This window comes from Vulpes vulpes, chromosome X, assembly GCF_048418805.1.
Source record: "Vulpes vulpes isolate BD-2025 chromosome X, VulVul3, whole genome shotgun sequence".
NCBI lineage: Eukaryota > Metazoa > Chordata > Mammalia > Carnivora > Canidae > Vulpes > Vulpes vulpes.
The window spans coordinates 120692619-120716055 of NC_132796.1; the positions used below are offsets into that span (position 1 = coordinate 120692619).

Genomic DNA, 23437 nt, shown 5'->3' on the forward strand with positions numbered 1-23437 from the left:
TAAACTTCTGGAATTTACTGAGACTTGTGTTATCATCCAGCAAATGATATAGTGTTGAACTGTATTATGTACATTTGAAAAGAATGTGTTCTGCAATTGTTGAGTGTTATTCCATAAATGTCGATTAAGTCAATGTGGCTGGTAATGTTCAGATCTGCATCCGGATTTTTGTCTAGTTCTAACAATTACTCAGTATTAAAATTTCCCAAGTCTGATTACAAATTTATCTATTTCTCTCTTTAATTTTGCCAATTATTCTTCATGTACTTGGCAGCTTTATAACTAGTTTTATAACTAGGCACATACACATTTGTAATTGTCAATGTCTTCCTTTTTTTTAAATTTTTATTTATTTTATTTATTTATGATAGGCACACAGTGAGAGAGAGAGAGAGAGAGGCAGAGACATGGGCAGAGGGAGAAGCAGGCTCCATGCACCGGGAGCCCGACGTGGGATTTGATCCCGGGTTTCCAGGATCGCGCCCTGGGCCAAAGGCGGGCGCTAAACCGCTGCGCCACCCAGGGATCCCCAATTGTCAATGTCTTCCTGATGAGCTGATCCTTTTCTCACTATGAAGTGTGTCTCTTTATCTCTGGTAATATCCTTTGTTTTGAAGTCTGCTTTTTTTGATATTAGTATTGCTACTCCAGCTTTCCTATGCTTACTGTTTGCACAGTATACCTTTCCCCATTCTTTTATTTTCAACCTAGCTGTGTCTTTATATTAAAACCACTTCTCTCATAGACAACATATAGTTGGGCCTTGATTTTAAGTAGGCTGCACTCCCAGCATAGAGCCCAACATGGGACTTGAACTCATGACCCTGAGATCAAGACCTGAACTGAGATCAAGAGTCAGATGCTTTTAACAGACTGAGCCACCCAGAGGTCCTGGGCCTTGATTTTTCAATTAGCAATAATCACGCTTCGGATAAACCTCATTGGCTACAATACTGCCACTGCGCAAAGCTCTGGGCCTTGATTTTTTTTTATGATTTATTTATTTATTCATGATAGACATAGAGAGAGAGAGAGGCAGAGACACAGGCAGAGAGAGAAGCAGGCTCCATGTCGGGAGCCCGACTCGGGACTCGATCCCGGGACTCCAGGATCGCGCCCTGGGCCAAAGGCAGGCACCAAACCGCTGAGCCACCCAGGGATCCCCTGGGCCTTGATTTTTAATCCAGCTTACAATCTCTGCTGTTTTAACTGAAATGTCTAGTCTGTTTTCATCCAATGTAATTATCAATATGAGTGGATTTAGGACTACTGATTTGTGTTTTCATTATGAGCTATTTTCTTTTATGTACTTGAGCTCGTTACAACAGCTGCTTTAAAAATTTGTCTATGCTAATTCCAACACTTGGGTCATCTTGGAGTACGTTGCCATTGATTGCCTGTTCTCTTGAACAGGGAGGGGTAAGCAAAGTATGACCTGCAGGCCCAATCTGACCTACTACCTATAAATAAAATTCTACTGGAATGCAATCATGCCTATTCACTTATGTACTATCTATGGCTGCTTTCACACTATAACAGCAGAGTTGCATAGTTGTGACAGAGACTACATGGCCAGCAAAGCCTAAAATAGCTACTGTGTACAGAAAAAATTTGCTTACCCCTGGTTCCTGAGTAAGGATCACATTTTCCAATTTTTCAAATGTCCAGACATTGTGAATGATAGACTGACAGATTTTGGATTCTGTTAATAGTCCAATAAACAGTACCAATTTATTTTAGCAGACAGTCAAATTGGTAGAATTCAAACTCCAAACTATCTTCCCCTACGGTGGGAGGCATCTGAAGTTCTGTTCATTTATTTTGCCATAGCTGGAATTTGGTCAAGTTTATATGAAAAATTTGGGCCCCCTGCCTGTGTCTATCTGCTTTCCAGGATTTCTGTCCTTGGTTTCCAGCCTCTGTGGTTGCTGTGAACTCTGTCCTGTGATTCTTCAATCACTGAGACTGCAGGTTAGTGGTAATATTGGTATTATAATTTTATAACTATTTTATGTATATTATTTGATAAAGCAAGTATGTTAAGAATCAACATCTTTGGGGAGCTTGTGTGGCTTAGCTGGTTAAGCACCCAACTCTTGGTTTAGGGTAAGATCATGATCTTGGGGTCCTGAGATCAGGTCCTGCATCGCCGGGCTCCCTTGCTCGGCAGGGTCTGCTTCCCCCCTCTCGACCCCTCCCCCCACTTGTACACTCTGTCTCTTTCTCTCAAATCTTTATTTTTTTAATTTTTTTCTTTCTCTCAAATCTTTAAAAAAAATTTTTTTCCTGTTTATTAGAGACAGAGAGAGAGAGAGACAGACAGACAGACAGGCAGAGGGAGAAGCAGGCTCCATGCAGGGAGCCTGACGTGGGACTCGATCCTGGGCCTCTAGGATCACGCCCTGGGCTGAAGGCAGTGCTAAACCGCTAAGCTACCAGGGCTGCCCTCAAATAAATAAATCTTAAAAAATGAATCAACATTTTCAGTGTAAGAAAAAGATATGAAAGAATAAAAGTTAAAGACAAGCCCTCAAATGTTAAATTTCCAATATTAGTTTAAAATCCTTTTCAGTATATTTTGTAGCTTTATCCACTGAGAGAACCTAGAGAGAATGTCACCCCTGTAAGAACGAGCACATCTAGCACCCAAATCTTGGCTACTAAATACCATTCTCCACTAAAAGGAATCAGAGCTCTTGGAACCAGTTCTGGGGCAGGAAAAGCACACATGGAAAAAGAACACATGTTTTCTTACTGTACCAGAAAGCAAAGAATCACTCAAAGATTCATTAATGAGAGTATGCCAAAGGACCCAGGTGCCAGCATGAAGGGGCTCTCATTGACCAAATCTGGAATAATTGGATAAAAAAAGTGACTATAGCTGAATTATAAAACATTCAATAAACAAAAATCCGTGAGTCCACAATGACATGAAAGAGAAGAGAAAACACAACAGCAAACAGTTTGCCACCATCTGAGGGTGACTATTACAGCAACTCCTTACTTTGGAATTTAGTAATTAATTTAGTAATTAAAGGCAAAGATTTAGTACTTATGGTATCTTTTTAGGAGGAAATACAGTTCTTCCTTACTTGATGAGGGAAAGTTCTTTACAGAAGCATGCCAATATTAAATGTAGAAGAGGTAACAGAATCAGAAAATCCATCATTTTGTAATTCCCAGTGAAATAACAGATTAAAGCAAGAAAGGATCATCAATGAATGCTAAAATCATTGCGTGAATGGTTGTTGGGCAACAGAACCTCTGTACGGTGCCAAAGCATCATACCACACATTACTTATCAATTACAACAGGAAAATTGTGCAGCTGCATCTGGAGAGACCTGGTAGTCATCTGCTTCCTCAACTAAATGGTAAAACAGAACATCAGGAGCCACAGGATACCTATCCAGTGTGTGTCTCCTGATCTGATACTAACACTAAATAATCTTGCCCAATATGTTTACCTAAGCAAGCCCTCTAATCTAACCTTTCATTTATAATTAATTATAAGGGAGAAACAGGAAAAGAGACACATTTAGAATATGAACCTTCTGTAAAACAACTGGGCAGGTTGATTCAAAAAGTCAATGTCACAGGTGGAATGGGTGGGGCTGTTTTTATTAAAAGAGAAAAAGGAGGGCAGCCCAGGTGGCTCAGTGGTTTAGTGCTGCCTTCAGCCCAGGGCCTGATCCTGGAGACCCGGGATCAAGTCCCATGTCGGGCTCCCTGCATGGAGCCTGCTTCTCCCTCTGCCTGGGTCTCTGCCTCTCTCTCTCTCTCTCATGAATAAATAAATAAAATATTAAAAAAAAATAAAAGAGAAAAAGGAAACATACTCAAATGTAAGGTATAAATTTTAATCGCTTTCCAGTTTCCTCTTCCCAAACAGCGGCAAGAATCATTTGGGAGAAATTAGAATTTAGAATGACTGTCTGATGATAACATTAGAGAACTGTTAATGTTCTTAGATGTGCTGTGGGCATTGTGTTATATTGGAAAATGTCCTTATTTTCAGGATATGTATGCTGAAGTACTTAGGGATGAAATGTCATGATATCTACAAATTCCTTGCAAATGGTCAGCAAAAAGATATAAAAATGCACATATCTAAACAGACCAAGCAAGTATGTCAAAATGTTAACAATTATTGAATCTAGGCAGTGGGCACACAAGATTCACAGTAAGTAGAGAAAAAGATTTGGCTGAAATAAAGAATTTAACAGAAGGGATGGAAATAGAGTCTAGGAGATCTTCCAAAATTCAGAGTGAAAGAAAACAAAAGGAAAATATGAGAAGATTAAGACAGAGGACCAATATAAGAAGTCCAAAATTAAGCTAAAAGGAATCTCCATAAAAAAAAGAGAAAATGGAAAAATGAAACATTTTTTTAAAAAGAATTGACAATAGACAAAAAGTATTTTGACTGAATGACCCCAGTACAATGAATGAAAAAGACACAATTCCAGACACATTCTCCTGAAATTTCAAGACACTAAAAAAAAAAATCCTAAAAATTTTCCAGGGAAGAAGAAAAAAGGCCACCTACCAAAGAACCACAATCAGATTAACATCAGATGTTTCTTTCATCAGTGACTTTGCACACTAGAAGACAATGGAAGTAGTGCCTTCAAAATCAGGGGTGAAATGATTTAACTTGGAATCCTATGCTCAATCGAGAAGAGCATAAGTAAAGCATTTCAGACATGCAGTGACTCAGAAGACTTGTCTCTTATAATGCTTTTGGCTGCAAGTAACAGAAAAGCCAACTCAAACCGGCTTACACAATAAGAAAATATATTCTCACATAACTGGAAGTCCAGAGCTGGGGCAGACACCAGGTTCCTCCTATCCCTCTGCTCCACCAACCGTGGTGAGGAAGTGCTGTCCTCAAGCTTGGTAGTACCTCAGCCTGAGGTTACACCAGAGCTGCCAACAGCACTTTCCTGATTTATATCCAGTGAAGGAAAGAGAGTCTACCCTGAATATACCATCAAAGCTCTTCCCTTCATTCTGAATGGATCAACTGAGACCGTAAGTCCAACCTTGATCAATAACAATTGCCAAGGGAATACAATGTGGGGAATGACTTAAGGATCCTTTCTGGTGGTGGTAAAGGTAGAAAGGTGAATCATACCAGGGTTTTGATAGGAATGGGTAAAGAAGGAATGGACACGGGTAAGTAATAACAGTGTCCACTACAGTTTATTGCCCACACACACCATTATCTTAGTAAGTTATTTAAAGGTGTATTCCAGAAAACAAGGAGTAAACCATGTAAAAGACATGGCTTCTGGGGCTCCAACCCAAGAGCTCAGTGAAGGGAAGATCCAGGTGGCAGCTAAGTACAACCTTAGAGAATAAATATCCAGATTGCAGAAGGAGAACAGAGAGGTCTGAGTGGAATCTCTGAGGGGGAAAGGGGAGATGATAACACAAAACTGCAGAAAGAAACAGCATGGCTGGAAAGATTTTACAACAAAATCAGGGAATACTATTAAAAAAGAGCAAAATGCAATCAGAAACAGTGGGAAGACCTGTATAAGAAAGCCAAGGTCTAAATATAAAGCAGGTTAATTCTGGCAAGGATTTTAAGCAGGTGACGGAGTCTAAGAAAAGAGGATCCAATTTACCTTGCTTGGTCACACTCTCCTTTGAGTGGTCTAGCAACTGTGACTGCAGACCTATAAAGGAAATGTCATCCTAGCATTTGTGACTTGACCTCAGGATAAACAATATTTACATATGTGTAACAGTGTCAGTGACATTGACAGATTTTCTTTCTTTTTTTAAAGATTTTATTTTATTCACTCATTCATTCATTCAATTCATTCATTCATGAGACACACACAGAGAGAGGGAGAAGTACAGGCAGAAGGAAAAGCAGGCTCCCCAGAGGGAGCATGATGCAGGACTTGATCCCTAGGACCCCGGGATCACAACCTGAGCCAAAGGCAGACGCTCAACCACTGAGCCACTCAGGCACCCCGATAGGTTTTCAACTTTAAAATTAACCTATGACTAACTGGATGTAGTTGTAGGGCAGAACACAAATGTTAACAATTTTAAGAACTGATATGGTCAAGTGTAGCTTTTAGAAGTAAAAGTGGGGAAAAGGTAGGAGAAAAAGCAGGGTCATTCACATCTTCACCTTAACAAAGAAGTGTCATATAGACTAAAGCTGATGTTAATAGTTGAAGTTACAGAGAAAATATGAGTCTCAACATGGGAGGTGATAGACACTAAGCCATCCTCTTTCATTTCATGGAGTTCATATAATTCCCCAAAGGTTGGTATAAATCAAGAAAGATGTGTAAGCATGTGATTTAATTTTGAAGGTAACCATCAAAGAAACTGAAAGTAGAACCAGTTAAAAGGTGTCCTATCTGGGTAGTGGAACAGGAAGAGGAAGGGGTAGGCTGCTGTTTTCACCATAACCTGTTTTGAGACAAGTTATATTGTTATCAAGTGGCTGTAATATTTTGATAAAAACTCCAACCCCAAACAACCTAACTCTTCAATAGTTTCCTACTGCTCTAACATAAAAAATCCTCCACCGGGGCACCTGGGTAGCTAAGTTGGTTAAGCATTTGACTCTTTTTTTTTTTTTTTTTTTAAGCATTTGACTCTTGATTGATTCCCGCTCAGGTCATGATCTCAAGGTGGTGAGATCGAGCCCTGTGCTGGGCTCTGCGCTCAGCACAGTCTGCTTGAGATCTTTTCTCTCCTTCTCCCTTTCCCCCTGCTTGAGCATGCTCACGCTCTAAAATCAATAAAATCTTAAAAAAAAAGAAAAAAAAAACCGTGCACCTAGCCCATTGACCTGTCTGCCTGCATCACTGCCACCCCCCTCCCCAGCTCTGCTCCAGCCACACAGGGCTTCTTAAGTGCCTCAGACCGCTAAGCTCTCTCATGCGCCAGGCTCGGGGCCTTCACAAAGGCTCTTCTCAGTTAGGAAAGCCCTTCTCCACTCTGCATCTTGCCCACTTTTTTCACCCTCAATTCTCGGCTTCAACATTGCCTCCTCAGCACAGGTTTCCTTACCCCTTCCAGGTTGGACTGTTCCTCCATTACTCAGGATCATAGTAAGCACCCCACCACCACCACTTGTCCTTCAGAGCACTTAACCTACTGAAATTACATAATTATTTGTCAATTACGTGAAGTCTGTCTCTCTCTCTCCAAACAGAAGTTTTACGATGAAAGGTACCAAAATGTCTCAATCATCCTACAGCCTGCTTACCACAGGGCCTGAAGTACTGTACACACCTAACTCCATCGTGGAATAAATGGTTGGATGACAGCCTGATGAACTGCAGATCCTTAAGCATGGAGCAGCAAGGAATTCAGTACTTAAGCTGAAATGTATTGGCCAGATGAAGTTACTAAATGTGGAACAATACCATCATTTAGAATTGAGTGTCACTTTAACAAATAGTCCTATGAAATGTGTGGTGTTTCATGAGTGTCAGTGAGGAAGCTGCTCAATGTCGCCCAAAGTCCTGCTGCATCCATTGAGGGGTGACTTGTGGCTTGGACTGAGTTCTTAGCATTACAGGTGGTGAGAAGTGGTTGGCTCTGAGGTACATTTTGAATGTAGATTCCCACAGGAGTTGCTGGTAAAGGAAAGAGTAGAATCAAAGGACAACTCATAGAATTCTGGATTGGTAACAGGATGGATACTGATGTTATGTACTGGGATTTAAAAAAGCAATAAAAGCAGATATGAAGGGTGGGGGGGATGCAAGAGAACTGTCTGGGACTTGTTAAGTTTGAAATGTCTGTGAGGAACTCAGGCGGAAATTCTGAAGAGCCTACTCAATGTGGGGCTCAAGAGGGAGGCTAGAGATGCAGGCACGGAGTGGAATCATCAGCACATATCCATACCTGTCATTTGGAGCAATGAAAACACATAAACAACGGATATGCCCCTAATTAAATCGAGGCACGGACTTCAATGAAAAGTCATGTGCTCATCAAAAACGCTGGTGTAAAGGGGCACCTGGGTGGCTTAGTCAGTTGAGCATCAACTCTTGATTTCAGCTCTGGTGTCATGATCTCAGGGTTGAGATCAAGCCCCGTGTCGGGCTCCACACTGTGCACGGGGCCTGCTTAAGATTTTCTCTCTCAGGGACGCCTGGGTGGCTCAGCGGTTGAGAGACTGTCTTCGGCTTGGGGTGTGATCCTGGGGTCCTGGGATCGAGTCCCGCATCCCTCTGCCTCTCTCTCTTTCTCATGAATGAATAAATAAAAAGTAAGAAAAAACAAAGAAGGGATCCCTGGGTGGCGCAGCGGTTTGGCGCCTGCCTTTGGCCCAGGGCGCGATCCTGGAGACCCGGGATCGAATCCCACATCGGGCTCCCGGTGCATGGAGCCTGCTTCTCCCTCTGTCTGTGTCTCTGCCTCTCTCTCTCTCTCTCTCTCTCTCTCTCTCTGTGACTATCATAAATAAATAACAATTTTAAAAAAATTTTAAAAAAAAGAAAAAACAAAGAATTGCCCGTAAGTGTGACATCTACAGATAGATGTCTGATTGATGTCTTTTATTTATGAGAGAGAGAGAGAGAGGCAGAGACATAGGCAGAGAGAGAAGCCTGCTCCCTGTGGGGAGCTTGATGTGGGACTCAATCCCACGACCCCAGGATTAAGACCTGAGCCAAAGGCAGACACTCAACTGCTGAGCCATCCAGGCATTCTGTAAAAAAAAAAAAAGTATTCTTAAACAGATTTAGTAGCATTAAACTTTGCACAGATTCTGCAAAACACTAAATGTGTTCATAAAAATATTTGATAGGATATTTTCAAGTAAGCTTTAAATGTTACTTTGTCTCCCTTTATTGCACTCCTGCTCTAGGGCTTTCTTTAGGCTCTTTCCCCACATACTGACTACTCAAGTGCTAAACTGCATCAATGTTTGTAGTTGCATGGTATAATGTACACAGGTGTTCTTAGCCTTTTTCTGTCATGGACCCTTTGGGCTCTCTGGAACCCTCCTCAGAGGAATGTTTTGAAATGCATAAAATTAGATGCATAGAAACTGATTAACAACATATGTGGAAATGGGTGCTAGAGGAATATGTGCTTCTTTAGGAAACCATTAAATAACTAGGTCTAATAACTACCCTAGGTGTGAAACATGATGAGGACAAATGATATTTCTGAAATATCTATAACTATAATGTAATAAGAAAGTATCTTTTGGGCACCTGGGTGGCTCAGTCGATTAAGCATCTGCCTTCAGCTCAGGTCATCATTCTGGTCCTGATACTGAGCTCCCTGCTGAGCAGGGAGCCTGCTTTTCCCTATCCTGCTTTCCCTGCTTGTGTCCTTTCTCTTTGTGTCAAATAAATAAATAAAATCTAATAAAAAAATAAAGTACAGGAAAATCTAATAATTTTTTTTTTTTTAAAAAAGCATCTTTCATCTCTATTGGTGACAAAGTCACGGGTACTCCTAATACTACCATGGTCTGTGGCCTACATTTTTCATTGAAGGAAAACTGATTTTTCAGTGAGAGGTTAGTGAACATCAAGATGAAGTATTTTTCCCATCCAAGGTCACAGAACCCATGGATTTTCAACCATAAGTCAGAAGAGAATCCTTGGTCTAGGAAGATACAGACCAAAGAGTAACAGCAGTTTTCTCCATGTGGTACAGTTTCCAGAGTGATTTCCATATGCATTTTCAAAATTTTCTGCAATGATGCTTTATAATTAAAAAATAAATAGCTTAACAAATACATTTTTCTTTGTCTTAATCTAGAAGAGTATCTAAGAAATTTTAGACAGTTGCTTATAAGCTACATTTTTTTAATAGGGTGACCACTTAAAAAAAGACTTTCAACTTTCTCTAACTCCTTAAGTATTATGACAACTTTAATCATTTCTATGTTCTTATGAGCCTAGAAAAAAATTCACTAGAATTATTCTGGAGTTAAGCAGAACAAAAAGACAAACTGTCACAACTGCAGACATTTGTTTTGTTTTGTTTTGTTTTTTTGGCCAAGTATAATTCCAAAAACAGCTGAAAATATTAGAGCAAATTAGTACTTAATATGGACTGATACCTTCTGCTGTTTAAAAAACAAAACACAGAAACACACAAATTCATATTTTTTAAAATACATTCTTAAATATGTATAGACTCATTTAAAATACAACTCATCAAAGTAACGTCAAAACGTAAGTACTGCTAAAAGTCCCCAAAAAACCAAAATACTTTAATATTTTCAAAAATAATCCAGATGTAGGGGCGCCTGGATGGCTCAGTCAGTTAAGAGTCTACCTTCAGCTCGGGTCATAATCCCAGGGTCCTCAGATCAGGCCCCAGATCCGGCCCCACGTCAGGCTCCCTGCTCAGTGGTGAGCCTGCTTCTCCCTCTCCCTCTGCCGCTCCTGCTTACTTATGCTCTCTCTCTCTCAAATAAAATATTAAAAAAAATAATCCACACGTAGAAAGTCAGCTAGTGCTTAAAAGTGCTCAAGTTCGTGTTTTAGCAGCAATGTGGAATGTTGCAAAGAAGACGGGAACAAAGGGAAATGTGCATATCTCAGAAGCCTTCTTTGCTTTCTTTCAAATCTAAAAATAAAACCTTTGGACTGCCCTATTAATAAATCTAGAAAATGGATGCCTTTTTTTGTAGAAAGCTTTCACAAACAAAGAAATAAAAATATCTTCTTGGTTAATAGGACCAAAAGATGTAAACATAAACCAGATGTCAATCCCCATTTCTCTAAATTCCATTCTCCCTCTGGGCTCTGGTGGGGCTTCTGTTGTAAAGATGTTTCTACAGCACAGGGAGACATGTTGAATGAAGGTCTGTACGGAGCAATACAGAATAAGCTCAAAAGCCAAGTACTGAGTGAAAAGAACAAGTTACAGAATGTCAGAGTAGGAAACCCTCCTGCATATTTGTAAAAACAAGTTTTGAATGTTATATATTATCATGTTATATATTATCGTGTGTAACACAGCATAAAGCTTGCATGGAGAGTATCCCCATTACCTTTGGAGGACTGGCTACCTCAGGGAGGCAGGGCAAGCAAGTGCAACCACGGCCTGGGATTTCACTGAAGCCGTCACACTGGAGTTTCATAGAAGGAGAATGATGTGAATAGGGTAAAATGCTAACATTTCTGAAGTCCAAGTAGAAAGCGCTTGAGTTGCTAACACATGAGCAGAGTGAAGAGGCTTGGGAGGAAGACAGTATTGCGGGAAGGCAATACCTCAAAGGCAGAAGCATCAGGATGCCCTAAGGGAGGGCAGAGAAGTAGGTAGGTACAAAGAGGCAAAGAGGGCTCTGATCCAACTTCCTGGGCCCAGGCTTGTGGGGATTACAGTGGTGCCATCCATGGTGGCTCATCAGGGTGGACCTGGTCCTTGACAAGAGAGTGAGCTTGCTTATGGACTGCTTCCTTCACCATGAAAGTCTTGGTAAAAATAAATAAATAAAAATCAAAAGAACTAAGCAGTGAGTTTGGCATCAGAGGTGACTCTCACACCACCTAAGCTCCTGCCCACCCCTCAGTATCAAGTATAAGAGAATGAAGTGTGTTGGAGAAGGGGAAGCCCTCTCCTCATGGGTCTTCTGGGACAGAAGTGGAGGGAAGGAAGGTTCCATAAAGAGACCTGGAGTGCGAGCCCTGGGGACCTGATGGGTGGTGGGAACTCAGCTCAGGGGCAGAGGGCCTCTGGAGTAGTATGGGATGGAAAGGGGACAGGATGGACAGCCACAACTCCTCTCATTGCCTCTGGGGCTCAGGAACATTTCAGAATGTGATACAATGTATAAGGAAAGCAGAACCTATCTGGCACAGAGGGTGAGGTGTGTCTGATTTCCTACCAGCACTCTCTGTAAACAAAATTGCTCCTAGCCCTCAGGCCTGGCTTGCTGCACCTGTCCCATCTCCACACTCCAGATTCCTCAGACCCAGCCCATTAGTTCTCTCTTGTCTGAGCCTCCATACATGCTGGTCTCTTCCCCACTCATATCTTCTCCTGGACTAGCTAATGTTGCCTTTTTTTAAAAAATTTTATTTTATTATTTGTGATAGTCACAGAGAGAGAGAGAGAGAGAGAGAGGCAGAGATACAGGCAGAGGGAGAAGCAGGCTCCATGCACCGGGAGCCTGACGTGGGATTCGATCCGGGGTCTCCAGGATCGCGCCCTGGGCCAAAGGCAGGCACCAAACCGCTGCGCCACCCAGGGATCCCTAGCTAATGTTGCCTTATCGTTCAAGTCCTGGAGATCACTTTTCAAAGAAGTCTCTTCCCTGACCTCACTACCAAGTCTAGATGGGACCCCTCTAACATTTATGTGCACCTTCAGTGGTCGGTACTCTTCCATCATAACATTTGGCCCCTTGTAAAGTAATAGTCTGTTTGCCTATCTGAGTCTTCCTTTATGCCTGAAGATAGCTGAGGGGAATTTGTAGCATCTAGTACAGTAAATGACACAGAATATACACTCAATTGGTATATGGTAAATTAATGAAGTATTGCTCTATCAAGAGGACAAGAATCAAAGAGAAATGAAGCAACAGCAATCTGGTTCCAAATACTTCCAGGATATTCCTTAAGCATATTACAATACAGGGACGTCTGGGTGGCTCAGCGGTTGAGCATCTGCCTTCAGCTCAGGGCGTGGTCCCAGGGTTCTGGGATCGAGTTCCGCATCTCCCTCTGCATATGTCTCTGCCTCTCTTTCCGTGTCTCTCATAGATAAATAAATGACATCTTTTAAAAAGCATATTAAAATGCAAATAAGATAGAAGGTCCAGCAGCTTCAGGAGACTCTTCAGCTCTGAGTCCCAAGGAGCCAGTGCAACTTAGTACCAAAATAAAAATGCTCCATTTTCTTCAAAGTTCACAGATGAGAACTGGCTGAAGTTCTCCTTGTCAAGTAAAGGGTCCTGCCTCACAGGCTCTGCTCACATGAGGTCACATCTGATGAAATGGAAGCTTCTGAAGTTTTGTCTCTAATGCTAACTGCTAAAAATTATTTCTTCCTAGCCTAATTAATTAACGGCTCTCTAGTCTCTACAAATAGCACCACAGCCATAAATTTTTGTGCTCACTTACTCATACCTAGTCTTTTCTTTAAAACTATGCAATTAAAAGGCCACCTTTGATTTAGCAATATCTAAGTTTAAAATGCAGATACACTTTGACCCAGGCAAGTCCCACGTCTAGAAATCTCTTCTAAACCCTTAAAAGAATGGTATTAGCTCTATAGAAATTGATATCAATCTCCAAGATACATTAACTAAAAACAGCACATTTTGGAAATGTACGTGGTATTTTACCATTTGTGTCAAAACAAACACACACCCTTGTTTGTATGTATATATGTACACAAAATATATAAACACAATTCTAAAATAGATAATATGAGGTATCTAGAATAATTTCTTTTTTCCTTTTTTTTTTAAGAATAGTTAATTTCATAGAAACAGAAAGGAGAAGAGTAGTTGCCAGGGGCTGGGGGAGGGGGAATAGGGAGTTAGGGTTTAGTGGAGATGGTTCCAGTTTTGCAAGATGAAAAGGGTTATGGAAACACATAATGGAGACAGGTGCACAAGAATGCTCTTAATGTCACAAAAGTATACATTTAAAAATGGATAAAATGCTAATTTTATGTTATGTATATTTTACCACAATTTTAAAAATTACACGCAGGCACATGTACATACACACACACACACATCATACACACACACCTAGATTAGTAAGAAACTGGTAATGAGAGAGAAATGGATATTTGGGAACAAGGTGGCAAGGAGCTCTTTAACCATATAACCTCTTACACAACCTTTTTCATTCTGTACTATATACCTATTTTTAAAAATTCATTTAAAAAACCCCAGCCTTATACAAGAAGGTTTTTCCTTAATCATAAGTCATTTATATCCCTCCTCTAAGTAAAAAATATGTTTCGATTCAAATCAGGATTCCACTTCAGTTTTAAGGTTATTTATTAGATTTAAATGATGCAAGTTGCAAAAAATTACTTTTTCCCTCAGAATATAATCACCAAAAGCCTGTCTTTATTTTTATGAGCTATTATAGAAATGCTTCAAAATCATCATAGAAGTAAATTACCATTTTTATCAGTACACAACTTTTATTCCATCACAACTGAGCTAGCTGAATATAGAACTGTTTTAACAGCAAAAAGCCCTCATCATAATTCAAGACAAAAATCAGCTTGCAATTACATGAGTTAGGAAACAAACGATGCTTATGTTGCAGTCTACCCTAAGCTCTCACTTCTGTGTTAGAATTTAACACACACACACACACACACACACACACCCCTCTGGATTCCTCCTAGTTTATCCAAAACCTACTTTGTGAAGATCCACTATTTTCTTGAGTCTTCTGGAATGAGCACTGTAGCTGCTGCCACTGGCACTGCAACCTCTGTAGCCCTGCCCCAAGTCAAGGAGAAGGCAGCACTTGCAGGGCCCAACATTGGCCCTGCCTTGAATCAGGGGCTCAAGGACTTGTTGGGTGAATGAAGAGATGGTTATATGCTGACCAGCTTGCCATCAAGTCTCACAAAGAAAAACTTCAGAAAGAAAAAAGAAGAGATGCTTTGCTTACTTGAAGTCAACATTATGATGAAGGTGAAGACCAGATGACTGAATCACCAAATGGCTATGACACAACTGGCTAAATGGGCTCTAGACCTCATCCCTACTCAAAGTTCAATACAAAAACAGGCATTATAACCATATGAAAAACACAGGACAACTTACCTATAAGATTCTTTTATATATATCAATATAGTACATCAAGTTTTTTTAGGAAGAAAAACATATAGATGAATATTAACATGTTCTTTAAGTAGGAAAGGACTTTCTAAGTATAAAAGCCAAAGAAAAAAAAATAACAGAAATCTCATACATCAAAAAGAGAGGCAGAATCAAAATTATATGATGAGGTAGGAAAAACATCTGCATGATGACAAAGAATATCCTTAATACATAATAAGTTCTTACAAATCAACTTAAAAAAATATCCTGATGGAAGAATGAATGCAGGACATCAACAGGCAAGCAATTCACAAAGACAAAATACAAACAGCTGATGATTACTGAGGTCCAGCCTCAGTAATAACCCAAGGAGCACAAATTGAAAAGATGGGCATCCAATTCTGGAGGGTATGGGAAGTGCCACGTTCTCAGACTGTCGTGGGAACTGAGACATTTTGGAAGGCGATGTGGTGGTACCCATCAGCAATTCCAGGTTTAGACAGCTGTTCTTCAAAAAGACTGGCACGTGAGGAAATTCAATCCAGTAGCATCTTTTAATAGTGAACCACTGGGAAAGCCAATAGGGGGACAATGCATGACAGTAAGTCAGCACCAGATCACATTGCCGTTTAACAGAAATGAGGCAGAGAAAAACACATGACATGGACAGATGCAGATTATGTGTAATACCATCCTTGGTTTGTTAAAAACACAAAAAATGCGTATTTGTATAGTCTGAGAAGATTCAGAAGTATCTACATTAATAGTGGTTGCTCTGGGTGGGCAGTGAGGACAGAGAGTAATGGGGAGCTTTCACCTTTTTACATGGTATACTTTAAAATGGTTTGTTTTCTATAAAAGCATGCATTATTTTTATTTTTATAATTCCTTAAAAAAAAGAAGAGTAAGATATCCAACACTTATTTACTAAAGACAGGTCCTGTCCTTGGAGAATTCCCCTCAATGCTCCTTGAAGCTCAAATGGCTGAGTCTTTTCCACTCATAAGTAATAGATACGTTTTTAAACATCTCTTCCTTTCTACATTTCTTAGAAGAAACTATGTAGAGTGACCACTGCCTGTTTTATAAAATCCATTCATAATCTGAGAAAAAGACTATTAAAAACATAAACCACCCCCAGGCCTAACATCTACCAGAAGAAACCCATTCACTACCCATATTACATTTAGTCCACACAATTTCTGAGACAATGCACAAAGCACCAGCCACACAACTCCCACCAGCATAAATACGTGGTGTACAAAGAACGTCCTGTCAGCAGGGCCCAGAGTACACCCCGCAGCAATAAAGGAGAAATGACAATTTGAGTCACAGGATCAGGACTGGAACCAAATTTGGGACTCGGAGGCAGTGCAGTGCTCTTCACTTCCTTCCACACCTTCTCTTCTCCTTTCCCTAAACCCTGCCCCTCACATAGTCCCCTAACAGGCTATGTCATGGATGTCCACAAAGCTTTAGACCGAGGTGTCAGGAACCACCAGAGAGACACAACAAAGTGCTACTTGGGGGTCTCCGCTGGAATCGCAATGGCAGCATAAGTGTCAACTCACATTTTTTCTTAGGAAGAGGACTGAGAAAATTCAAGGAGTATGTTCCGCCTTACCACATGAAATGTTTGAAATCCAGGTGTCAAAACATCAAATGTGGAATGACCACTGATTTTAAAAAGGCTTGAGATATTGAGCCTGACTGTTGAGAAATTAGGGAACCACTCATTTTTACAAAATTAAAGTCCACACAATGGCAGCAAAGTAGCCAAAAGTGTGGCTTATAGAGCACTTGAGTGTCAGACCTCATATGGCTCGGATCCTCAGCTTTTCGAAAGGCATCCATTCTGCTCTAGAGTCATATCTGTGTCTGGGTGCTCTCTGTACTTCCCATGGGAGGAGAGTAGCAAGCACAGCCATCAGCCATGGGCTCTGCTGTTCTGAGACAGCTTTCAGGAGGCCATCCTTCTAGGGGACCACACACCAGTTCCCATATCTGAAAATGTCTTACCACTGCTCACTAACATTGACCAGGAAGTCATTTACCCAAAACCAAAGCAAACAGAGCACCATGCTGAAGACCGCTAGGCAACAGCAGCAGTGGCAGGTGAAGAGCTCAGTCAAAGCGCTCTCAGCTCAGCTGACCTGCTTCAAGGTGAACTGAAGTTGCAGATCACCAGTTCCGGCTCTAATCTGACGCCCGCCCCCAGATCACGCTGTGGCTACCAAGTAACCCTACCCAAACTGACCTTTCAGGGCTCAGGGAAGTGACTTTTTTTTATTATATGGCACAGTTTGGCACAGTTATATCTTTAGTCTTTGGGGTACTTTTATACTGTCCAAGAGTAGTACATCTTGTTTTTTTTTTTCCTTTTTTTTTTTTTTTTTTAAAAACAGATGGCCAAACCAGGACATATACTAAAAAAAAAAAAAGGAAGGTTACTTACCTGAGCCCTAACATTCCAGCTACCATGGAATCCTGTTGGAGCTGGTCTACAGAAGCAAGATGTATTCTGGGGAGTCACATGTCACATCAAAGCAGGAACTGGTGAGTCTGTATTTTTATGGAGCCTAAAACAAAGAAAATCGTAAGTTGAAAGCCCCCATTGTGCTGCACGACCTTTTTCCCAGGGCTATTTGGGACATTTTGAAGATAAACATATAGACAAAGTGCTATGCTATTTCCCAGCTTACCTAGTAGAAACGAAGGATAAACCACAAATTACTAGCACGTAACACACAATACTAAAATAAAGATTCATGTGTGTTAGAATCGACACTATCACAAGTCTTGACACCTCTGAGGGACACTTTGACACTATAAAGCAACTGTTAGTGGTAAGTATTTCCTGCACTATGTCATACAGAAATACTCAGGGAGAGAATACATGTTCAAGAGAACATGTGACATCAAAATGTCATCCCAAAAAGAACACGTGAAATCCAGAGGCAAAGTCTCCCTTCTTTTTCAAGCAGCTGAATTTGAGATGAGCTGCTGTAACATCACTCAAAGGAGCTTTAACCCTGAGAGAGAGGGGGAAAAAAGCAGCACCAACAGAAACCAAATGCCCTGGGGGATCCAAAGCCCTCCTCCAATACATGCAAGTCTGTTTCAGAGCAATCACTTTTAAGCCTCTCAGATCAGTTAAATCACAATGTTCAACAAACTAACTTATAAGTTTGATAGTTTCTCTTTTGCTTTTGAATACGTTCAAAGAAGACTTTTGTCATTACATTTTTTCATCAAGATAACATCATTTCCCTGTTAAAAAACCTAAACTGCCCCATATTAGCTAATCTCTGGTTAGCCTGCTGGCCCGAGAGCAGCACTTTTACCTTTAGACTAAAAAAGCCTAAAGTATACAATTTAGAGACTATTCACACAAATCATTACTCATGTAATTAAACCCAAAGGAACGGCAACACCAACCAAGTCTTTTACAGATGGTCCATAACTACCAAGATGGTACCTAGAATTATCTATTCAGGTGCGGTGAGGCCTTACAATTCCCTTAAATAATCGAGTCAGAGAATGCTTTGAAATCCAGAAGTCAAAGTAACAATACCACTCAGCCATATAATAAAAATCAAACCGGTATCCTGGCTGGGAGGCCCTGGCAAAGCTACAACTTCTCACAGCCACGGTTTGTTTTTTACTTGTAAACTGAGGGAATTGGACTAAGGTTCCTTCCAGCTCTGAAATTTTAAGATCTTTGATTAACTCAAGATTTCATGGAAAAAAAAAAAGAGCCAGCAAATGAAAGCAGTTAAGTGAAAACCCAATAAAGCAGTAATTTGCAGGTCCATATATATGATGCCCCCGAGATCCTAGGCAAGGAAGACAAGTGAACCCTTCCTAAGGCTTGCTCCCTAGAGTTCAGACATCCGCAGTAACTGCAAAAACAGCCATGGTGAGGACCCCTTCATATGCTAGCAGATCCAACATAAGTGTGCCCTGAAGAAGTTATAAAGGCCAAGGCTTTATTCTTGAGTAGAATGGCCACCCCTCCTCTGATGTGGGAGTGGGGATGCCCTGCCTGCCACCAAATTCCCACTCCCACTCAGTTCCCCCCCAACACCATACCTACCATCAAAAATGATATTTAAGTAATGGCATGCAAATCAAGACTTCAATAGGAAAAGGTTCCTTGCAAGAAAAAGGCAGAAGAGAACAGATAACGGCAGAAGAGCACAAGTTTTGTGTAAGTGAGCCCAAGGAAGAACCCATTCACATCTGTCCTACGGGAAGTGAGGTAAAGGCACAGTGGTCACAGTGGTGACAACAGCAATCTGACTGTAGAAAGCTGGTATAGAAGAATTGAGGACTAGGTCCTTCCACTGAAGCAGCAATAATGCTCTACCCAAGAAAAAAAGATTGTGTCTGCCAGCCACACGAGGCTGGTCTGCATGCATGTCACCACAGCAGAGGGTGGTGAAAACAAGCAGGTGTCCTGCTGCACTCCCTGGAACTCATCACCAGTCCAGGACTGTGTTCCCTCCACCCCTCCACCCCATGTGCTTAAAAACTACAGTTGATCCTTGAACAACACAGATTTGAATTGTGCGGGTCCATTTATATGCTGATTTTTTTCAGTACAGTACTGTAAATGTATTTTCTCGTCTTTATAATTTTCTTAATAACATCTTCCTTATTGTGTTTACTGTAAGAATACAATATATATTACATATAACGTACAAAATATGCGTTAATCTACTAGTCACATTAATAATAAGGCTTTTGGTCAACAGTAGGCTATTAGTACTTAAATTGGGGGGGGTCAAAAGTTACGCGTGGATTTTCAACTGCAAGGGGGTGAGAGGTCGGGGCGCCTAATCCCCACATCGTTCAAAGGTCAACTATAGTTACTACAGATGTCAAAGATTTTCTACGATTCTCTCCTCCTCATAGATAACTCGGGTAGCCTGGCAACAAACTGCCCTTAGACAATTAAAAGATTTCCACTGATAATTCGCTTTTATAAAAGATTACAGGTTCCAGGACACATCATTTACCATGCAAATAGTCCCAGGCAGGTACATTAGCGGTGGAAACTGGACTGGAGTAAGGAACTAACAATTTTGCTTCTGCTCTTCACTATTTCAGGTTAAAGAAGCAAGCTTCTCATTCAATGCCCACATCGGGGAAGGAGGATTCGGGTGGTAGCAACATCATATTGGACTTATCTAGCCAAACTCCACAGTTTCTTTTTGTCAGCTCCACAGTTTGCTTCTCCACCCCTCTTGCTCTGGCCACACAGAAGCAGGGTAAACGGGAAACAATGACTCCAGCTGGAAATTGCAAGTAGAATACAAAATTGTATCCTAACCTCTCAATACGTAAACAGCACAAACGTCAAGAGTCGAGTTTGACTGCATCATGCTCTATCAGGTGAAATAAAGACCTGGTACTGTAGGTTAAAGCATTCCAAGTGCATTTATAACAAGAAATAGGACGGTGTGATAGGCCCGTAATAGCAAGAAAGCTGTAGCTTTCTTCAAGCTGTTAGAACATACTGACTTCAGATGACAACAGGCACTTTTCAGAGAAACTATATTCTGGAAGCTGCCTGTTTAAAAGGCTAGAGGTATGATGAACAAGTAACTAGTGGGGCACCAGAGGAGGCAAATGCATTGCCAATGATGCAAAACAAAGCAGAGTCCTCGTCCTGTCATGTCATAGGCTCGGATGCACAAACCTTGGAATCTCTGTCAAGTAAGGCTTGTGCATCTGTGTCTGGATAGGAATGTACCTCTGATCTGCCACCAAGCTGCCACAAATGGGTATCTGTGGCAACTTATTTAACCAACTGTACTCTACTACATTGATTATGCCCCTTAAGGTTCTCCTGTGTCCAGGTAAGAAAATAAAAAAGCAAGTGTTTCCTGGGCTTCCTGACTGGCATTTGAAACAGAAGTCATAAAAAGCCCATAAATAAGCCTATTCCCTAAATCCCTGGTAGAAATTTCTAAAAGACCTAAGAATCCTACACACCATTTTTTATTTTAAGTAGGGATCTAGCGTATTTCAAAAGACCCAAGAGGTCAGTTTAATCTTGTTGTTAACTGAAATCGCTCAGATCCACATGAAAATTCTGGCCATGCTACATACATTTCTCAAGTAATAATTGCCTATTAAGAACACTGAATTTTACTATCTCGGCACGAATAAGCTTCATTTTTCTAGTATAACAAAACATTTAAAACTTGTGAGAGTCTTCCAAAGTCTAAGCCACTTGGCATCACGCGCTGCTAGATTTGCTTCCACCGACACCAACCACCCCCCTGAGAATTTGATCCTACCATCTCACAATTTGGGGTACTGATCCCGCACAACAGAGACAACGTGTGAATGGCTCTGCAGAGTCCATTCCTGTTCCTGGAAAAAGAACCAGAAGCACACATCTGCCTGACCATGAGTCAGGAATATCACTTTTGTGGTGGAGCCCATTTCTGCTGTGACCAATCCACAACGAACACACTCACAACACAGGCGACCACCACAGAGGTAGGTATTCCAGAGCAAGCTTTCCCATCCTCGGGTCCACTTAACAAGGTCATAAACGGTCTCCTCTGTGAAAGCAATTTTTTTAGACTCTTTACGGTGACATGAAGTGTTCAGGGCAAAACCACAGAAACTGCCACCCCACGTAAGTCACCTGAGTTTCAGTTTGGGTAATTCGTTATAACCAAACTAAAGAGAAAATAAACTTTCAGGGGCAATTGACAGGAACCACAGCGATGCGATGAACTTGCCCCATCTGGTGATGATGATCTTGAGCAGGGCGCGCTCCAGGACTATAGGAGCCGGTTACATACTATGTCCCACTCCACTTATGTAACTGGAAGATCTCCGGCGAAGGGGGGCGGGGAGGATGGGAGGGCGCTCACATTCTGAGGCCACGGAACGCCCCAAAGACCCTGGGGGCGCGCTCCCCCCGAAGAGCCTCCGGTGCTCCCGGACACATAATCCCCTACCTAAGGTTCGTGCTGGGAACTATAACCGCCTCTTTATGATGAGTTGTGGAACCAGGAACACACTGTCTAGTCCCTTTTGTGGGTGGACAATAATTCCCACCTACTTGTTCCTGCTGGAAGGGGAAGGAGACGGTGGACCGAGTCGCTCGCAGTGGGGGCAGAAAGTCATGGAATGGGCGAGAAGGAGGGGGAGGCAAAGCCTGGAGATGGGGGTGAGAGCGCAGGAGCCCTTGTGGCGCACTCTCCCGACGGGAGGCGGACTGCGCACGCGCGCCGGTGGGGGGGCCGAGTAACGGCAGAGGGGGCGCGCGAGGGAGGGAGAGGGGAGAGCGCGATCCAGGGAGAGGCCGGGGCGGCGGGCGCGCGACGACGCCGCGGGCCCGAAGCCCCGAGAAGGGCACGACGCGCGCGCAGCCCCGACAGGCAAAACCCCGGCGACAGGGGCGCCCGCGGGGCCGGGGGCCGGGATGCGCGCCGGAGGCGGGAGGGAGGGGGGCGCCAGGCGAAGTCGGCCCTGGGAGATCGCGCCGAGGACGGTCACCGCGAGCGCGGGTGACGGGCCGAGGGGGGAGCCGTCACCGGCGGCGGCGGGAGGGGGAGGGTAGAGAGGAGGGACGCCATCCGCCAGCCGTGTCGCCCGACCCCGCGGGCCCCTCCCGCGCCACGTCCCGCCCCTACCCTCCGCCCCCCGGCAAGGGTCCCCGCCCGCGGCCGCGGCGGTCCCACTCACAGTCTCTCCTCCTCGCCTCCTCCTCCTCCTCCGCTCGGCGCGGCAGCGGCGGCGGCGGCCATTTTCCGGACGGCTTTTACCACAGCCCTCTCTCTGAGAGGAGGGAGCGCGCGCGCCGCCGACGCCGAGACCCCGCACGGCCGACGTCGCGCCCCGCCCTCCCGGCCGGCCTGCGCGCTGCTGCACCTGCGCGCCCGCGCCCCGCCCCCGGCGCCGCCGCGAGCCTCCCGCCATTGGGTGCGGCGGCCGGGGTGGGGCGGGGTCTCGGCGACGGCGCTACCCATTGGCTGGAGCTTGTGTCCATTCCGGCTCGGGAAAAGGGGGTGGCAACCCTGTCCCGCTCCCGATTGGTTGCCGTCGACCGTCATTTGGGGAAAAGAGGCGGCTAGGGCGCGGAGGGGCTGGTTTAGTAGGAGGAATTTGAATATTAAGGATTAATGGGCCCTTGCGGATGCTGGGGCAAGTGAAGGCCTAGGCTCCGCACGTCTTTTTGCGTGGCCCTCCCGGGCCGTTGGCCCGCTGTACACAAACGCACAAACTACACTGCTACAAGAGTTGCACCGCACCTGCATTTCCCTGATATCCCCACCTTCCCTGGAAGCAGGAAAGTTGCCTGCCCTGGAGCCTGACGTCGTTCCAGACAACGGACCTTCATTTCAGGGGCCTACCCATTGCATTCTTCCAGCCGGGCCTGCTGTGTGCCACACTCTCCTAGGGTCGGGGAATAAATAACAAATCGCAGCCCTGGCCTCGGTGGGAAACTGGTGGGAGAAGACAGTGCGTGCCCAGGCTGTACTGAGATCTGTTACTATTGTATCAGATGGTTTCGGGAGAGGTGTGGACAAGGGACAGTGGGAGCACAAAGGGAGCGGCGCTTAGCTCTTCCAGGAGGGGACAGGGAAGACTTGCTAGAAGAGATGACTTGGGAGCTCAGATGCAGCAATTCTGTGTCAGAAAAATATTTAAGAGT

General features: G+C 43.0%; 1 protein-coding gene and 1 pseudogene across 13 annotated transcripts in view; both read right to left on the reverse strand.

Moving 5' to 3' along the window:
- The window catches only part of MECP2 (methyl-CpG binding protein 2), an 86648-nt gene that overhangs the window by 40295 nt on the left and 22916 nt on the right, over positions 1-23437 (reverse strand). For 3 of the 13 annotated variants that reach the window (XM_072743614.1, XM_072743602.1, XM_072743609.1), the window contains exons 1-2: positions 22468-22630; positions 17210-17333 (exon numbers count right to left, since the gene is read on the reverse strand). Coding sequence is in view for 3 of the 13 variants with exons in the window: in XM_072743605.1 (XP_072599706.1) it covers positions 22468-22529 (62 nt within the window). In the remaining 10 variants the exon portion in view is untranslated. Of the gene's footprint in view, positions 1-14346; positions 15323-17209; positions 17334-22467; positions 22646-23437 lie in introns of those variants that run through there. The other 10 variants (XM_072743610.1, XM_072743617.1, XM_072743611.1 and 7 more) reach the window with 10 other exon arrangements.
- On the reverse strand, positions 893-971 carry LOC112911515 (U4 spliceosomal RNA; annotated as a pseudogene).